The sequence below is a fragment of the Euprymna scolopes genome, chromosome 17 (genome assembly GCF_053919585.1).
Source record: "Euprymna scolopes isolate OS-2025 chromosome 17, ASM5391958v1, whole genome shotgun sequence".
Taxonomy (NCBI): Eukaryota; Metazoa; Mollusca; class Cephalopoda; order Sepiida; family Sepiolidae; genus Euprymna; species Euprymna scolopes.
Window position 1 is genome coordinate 840,001 of NC_136498.1, and position 6,343 is coordinate 846,343.

At 36.5% G+C, this 6,343-nt stretch overlaps 1 protein-coding gene across 1 annotated transcript in view; it reads left to right on the plus strand.

Moving 5' to 3' along the window:
* LOC145296645 (pancreatic lipase-related protein 2-like) overlaps positions 1 to 5,176 on the plus strand; it is a 69,827-nt gene extending 64,651 nt beyond the window's left edge. Inside the window, exons 8-9 of the mRNA XM_080142575.1 lie at positions 973 to 1,155; positions 4,609 to 5,176. Coding sequence (XP_079998701.1) covers positions 973 to 1,155; positions 4,609 to 4,693 — 268 coding nt within the window. The 3' untranslated portion in view covers positions 4,694 to 5,176. The remainder of the gene's footprint in view (positions 1 to 972; positions 1,156 to 4,608) is intronic.
* Positions 5,177 to 6,343: the final 1,167 nt, after the last annotated feature.

Here is a 6,343-nt window from a genome sequence, read left to right on the forward strand (position 1 = left end):
GATATGTTTCAGTAATAACAATATGCATACAATAAACTGCCCATTACACAAACCAACACAAAATTTGCATCGACCTGATATTTGGATTATTCGAACTACTGTCCACATTTTTAAATGTTATTTTCATAACGTTCTGGCCGATATAACCTCCGAGATTCAACTCGGGAATCTTTATGTCAACTCAGAAATCTGTATAAAATTTCGAACGAAACCCTTTAATCCATGGAGGTAGCATGCTCTCATTCTATCAGCCATGACCGGGTAGAAGTCTTAAGTAATTCACGATGGTATTTTTAGTTCTGTCAGCACTGAGAATTGAACTTTTCATACAGAATCCCGAGTTTGACAGAAAGATGTCCTCGAGTTAAATAAAATACACCTGAAGAAGACCGGAGATTATATCAGGCGAAACGTTGTGATAACGTTCAAGATGAGAACAGTAGTGAATCATCGAAATAATGCAAATTATCCTCATCTCAAAAATTCTGATATTAGCAGACGTGCTGTTGAGTCATCTGGAATAAAACTGATTCAACCATCAGATTTGTTCGGTGAGGAGGTTGGCGAGACACTCAGCAGGATAAAAAATAAAATCTGTCAAAGAAAATATGAGTTCTCTTCTAAAGTCAAAGATATTTTAGCATCGGAAGAAAAGTGTTGAGGTGGCATACTGATGACTTTTTCTGCCGTAAAAGTGATGTTATGCACATTGCTGCTGCTGATTATGTCAGTTATAATGGGAACTGATGATTCCATAATGAAGGATATCCATACTTCTTACATGGATTTATGACCCGGAAAGAGAGCAAACTCTACAAACTGGCAAAAACTTTTGCACTAACCTAATATGTATTTGCTCAACATTTAGTTGATTACGATTTAGAAATAATGACTCATCTCATTTATTTGGATTTACTATGAAACCAAATTACTTATGTTATATATTTTTTTCATTTTTTGTTCATTTTATAGTGATCCAATTAAGAGCAATAATGCCTACAAAGTCGGAACTGTGTTATTAGCCAATAAAGAACTCGGTGACATCAACGAAGTGCAAGTTTTGTACGCACCGGAATCCAGATTCCGGTTTTTTCTCTACAAATCCACAATCCAAGTTTTAGGAATCACAGTTACAGACGTTAACCACCACAGCAGGTAAGATGAACAATGAAAAATTATTTACGAAAGTGGAATCAGGAAAAAGAAATTATCAATCTAGACCATCCTGTTTCTCTATCTTCTTCCATTTTGAATTCAATTATTTTTGTGGGTGGGTGCCTATAAATACTACAATGAGTGTTTTTTTTTTTAAATTTATGTTTCTTTAAGGTAAACACATATCCATTTTTTAAAAATATTTTTTATTCTTCAAATTCGTTTTTCATTCCATGTAATAAACTTTTTAATAGTTCTTTTTTTTTTTCTGAACATACATTGGTTTCTGGGGAGTTGTTTTGTGTTCTTTTGCTATCCAATAAACACGTGTATATATAAAACATTATGAGCGAATTCATCTTTTGGTTATCCTCACTCCATCGCCACAGGACTTTCCACTTTGGCTTCTAACTTGCTTGCGCAGTTTAGGTGCAGTATCTGTTACGCATCAGATAGACCCCCTCTGAACCTCCAATGCTCATGTGCAGTGGAGCGAACCCGCGACGACTGGGAGCAGAGGAGGCTGCAGCTTCTGGCCAAAAGTAATCTCAGTGAGGTAGACAGTCGCCCTATCGTGTCCGCTACTACGCCTTTTCTTTCTGGATGAGGTTCCATAGCCTTTTAAGGAAAACTGCAAGGCAGCAGTAGGATTTGAAATCAGAGTTCCCATCTCTTAGCCTTTTTGCTGTGATAAGGCGCACAAGGCAGTGGTGTTTGATTTTGGGGTTGGTTCCCCTAGTCTTCGTCCAACCAAGGGCCCCCACAAGACAGTGAGGTAGGGGTTGGTAGTGTGCCAGGGCGTGTCCACATATCAGTGGGCCATAATTCACTACCTCTGGGGTCCTCTACTACTCCGAGATTTCCTACAAGTTAAGCCTTGGGCTGCAAGGCACCCAGTTACCATGTATGATTAACGTGGAGGCACTGTAGGAGACTTGATAATGGAGATGCTATGTACTGGCAGGAAAGACATGCATAGTGCTCCCTTTTCACCACGAGGTTAGCCAGCGGTGTTAGCTGAAAGTGAGAAGGCTTGCAAGCATGTACTTAACACTAACTTATACCTAACACACTAGACGCATGACATCCCCTGCCGGATTAATAAACCAAACGCACACACAAATGCTGTACTTAGCAGAGATCTACACTCTGTATAGAGAACACATAAGGAGATTGGAAGCCGTCCAACAGAGACACATGAGAAGGATCATGAACATCAAATGGAGTGACTACATTCCAAACACGGAAGTTCTCAGGAGAGCAAACCTAGATAGCGTGGAAGCTACCCTTGCTACTATGCAATTATGATTGCCAGAATAGAAGACAATCGAATTCCAAAGATGATCTTCTAGGGGGAACTGGAAAATGGAACACGCAAAATAGGAGGTCAGAAGCTTCGCTACAAAGCGGCACCTGAAGCAATGAAACTCAATGTCGAGAGTTGGGAGGAACAAGCCAAAGAAAGAAGTAGCTGGTGGAACAGTTTCCACAAAGGAAAGAAAGAAATAGAAAGATTGGAGAAGCCTTAGAGCTGAGACACTATGGACGACACAACCGTGACACCCACATATGCGGTGCCTGTGATCGGATGTTTCACACAGAATGAGGACTATGCCAACACCGACGGATAAAGCACTGAGGCCCCGACTAGTCATCGTCAAGACTGAATAACTGCATGATGATGATGAAATATATATATATATATATATATATATATATATATATATATATATATATATATATATATCAATGGCTTTACTTCGCGAACGAAGATTCTTTGAAGGTGGTTATCCACGTCAACTGCAGGCACGTTTGTATCTGATGAGTCCAATGCGAGACAAGCAGACTCGGCCATAGGAGCTGCATTCAAAAGTTCCATCAGGTGCGGTTGCTGAGACTTCCCGAATCTTCCTCTTGTAGCGCCTTTCACGCAGGATCTCTATGCGAGAGAATTCAAAGGAGGTGACGGCCTGGTGGACTGTGCGTCGCCAGGTGACACGGTCTGCAGCAAGAGTAGACCACTGCGTTGGTCAATGTGGCAGGTTTCAAGTGACTTCTTCAGAGAGTCCTTGTAACGTTTCTTCGGAACTCCTCTATCACGGGAGCCGGTGGATAGTTCGCCATAAAGATTTATCTTGGGCAGTCGGTGATCCTCCATTCTGGAGACGTGCCCCGCCCAGTGCAGTTGTGACTTTAGTAGCATAGCCTCGATGCTGGTGGTCCTCGCCCGCTGGATGACCTCAACATTGGTGACGTAGTCATACCAGAGTACATTGAGGATGGTGCGTAGACAGCGCTGATGGAAACGCTCGAGGAGTCGTATGTGATGGCAGTAGGTTACCCATGTCTCAGAATTGTATATATATATATATATATATATATATATATATATATATATATATATATGATGGCTTCGTAGCTAGCTTTGAATCTCCCGACCGGCAAAATCGTGTCATCTTGCATTGATGATTCCCGAAAGGATGAAACACTAATGTCTGTAGGTGTTTAAAAAATGATTCCAGTTATAATAATGTCAGTCCCTTTAAGAACTCGGTTTTTACTGTTGAGCACTTTAAAGTTGGACGGAAGTATATATATATATATATATATATATATATATATATATATATATATATACGGCTCTGAGACATGGGTAACCTACTGCCATCACATACGACTCCTCGAGCGTTTCCATCAGCGCTGTCTACGCACCATCCTCAATGTACTCCTATAGCTGGACGAAATCCTCAATGTAATCCTATAGCTGGACGAAACGCAGAATATTCAGTGTAGCTTAATCGCCATATATATTTTATAAATTACTAACTAGCTCTACCTACGTATTGAGCACTTTTGAAGTAAATACTTGAAGTTTACGCATAAATCTATACTTTCGTATATTAAATTTATGTGAATAAATGAAGTAGTTATATATATATATATATATATATATATATATATATATATATATATATATATAAGAAGCAAAACAGTTCATACACAAAGAGTAATATTGCAGTTTTTACAATAAATCAGCGGCCTACTATTACAAGGCTCATTTATATAAGTTCATATACCATTGAACAAATAGCAAATAGCACAAGAATTTTAAGAGGTTCAAACGATCCTAAGAGAAGTGTTGATGAATATACATGGATTTGATGAATTCCTTAGAGTAATAATGCGATAAACATATCTAATTATCTTATAAATTTTAAAAAGAAATTATTAGCTGTCCTTTAGGACAGTGAAACTTGGTATGTAAAGGTTCTCCTTTTTTGTTAAAAAAAATAAATTTGCATGCGTTAGAATTGCAGCAAATCATGTACACTCACTTTTTATATTCATATTCCTTTTTTTTTATTTTTGGCCAATATTATTTCGATAATGATCAATCTGATACTTTCTTTGATGTAAACGACATATTGATTGTTTTTATCTTTTTAATTCCAGGTTCAAGTCGTGCAGCAAGCTGAATATTTCCAGGGACAGTCGTGTTGTCTTTCACAAAGAAAATCCAAATACGAACTGCTTTTAAATTATTGCGGGGTGACTAAGAGCTGGAACGTCAAACGGAAAGGGAGAGCGAACAAATAAAAGAGAAAGAGAGAGAGGAAGAAATAGAGAGAAAGATGAAGGAAGAGAGAGAGAGAGAGAGAGAGAGAGAGAGAGAGAGGGAGAGAAATATATGATCGAATGATGTATAAAAATAATGCCTTTAAACAAACATGTTCGTTTGTTTTTCATCCACGACGCCAGACTCTCTGTCACATCGATAGCCATAGACAAAGCATCATTTAATTTTTACAAAACAAAAAAAACATTTATTCAGTTTTACTGATAATTTTCAGCCATTAATATTATTAAAACGTTATTTACATTATTATTAAAAAAGTATTTTTATATACATATTTTTGCCCTATGTCATTTTCTCCGACGGCTACACCAACCACATATAAACAATATTTGGGTTTTACTAATAAATATCTTGGACGATGGTTTAAAAAATAGAAAACCAAAACTGTGTTGAGTTATATTTAAAACATTAATATTTTATTTTTTTAAATTTTCTTTTGTTTATGGTGAGAGGAGGACATCATCATCATCATCATCATCATCATCATCATCATCATCATCGTCGTCGTCGTCATCATCATCATCATCATCATCATCATCATCATCATCATCATCGTCATCGTCATCGTCATCGTCGTCGTCGTCACATTAAGTTGGCTTTTATTTTTCATAGGATAATTTTTCTGACATGTTGGATTAAGTAAGTTCTAAATAAAGTGCGTCTTCAGATTGTCAATAACATAGTGCAACAATAACAAATGTAAATTGGCTACATTTTGGTTTATCAGCTTAAATAATATTTGGGTCCACATTTTAAAATATGGCAAGAAAACTTTATATGTTCAATCAAACAAAATTTATGTTTTTGAATTTTAGCGAGTGGAATAACGCTGTGAATCCTTGACAAATTAAATTAAATTAATTAATCATTAAATTAATTAATACTAATTAAAAATCAAATAAAATAAAAATTTGCGGCATGGTTCCTAATTTTTGGTTAGGCCTTTTTGACTATGATAGAGTCTTTGGGTATTGCCAAGAATTGGGTATTAAAGATATGTTTAACGAGTTAAGAAAATGAATGACATGTATATATACGTGCATGTAAATAAATAACATACTGAAAGAATAGAAAGGTCAACAGTAAGCAAGTGCTAAATAAAACATAAAGAAAATTTTATAAATGAAAAAAATGTAAAAAAAAAACGAAAATTTATAACAAAACATTTTCATACAAGACATAAGAATGTAAAAGTTATTTTCAATCAGTAAATGTTAATTTATGCAAATTCATGTTTGATTGAGTTCCTAGTCGCAAGGCTCAGAAATGTGTTGGCCAATATGTTCATGGTGTGAATTATTTAAGTAATATGCATATGCGAGTATTTGTCAACCACGTTGACGTTGAGTATGTACACTGGGTTACTCGTTCTGTTACTGCATGCAAATGGGTAACAATTTGTTTCTGTTCGCCTGACTCTAGTTATGAGAGTGTATAAGAATCTGTGCGACAGATGAAGGCTTGTATCTGAATCATTGGAGATTCCTTTTGTTATATAGTTGGCTGAGCAGAACAGTAAGTCATCTGTTATCTGTCTATCGGCTTATCTGT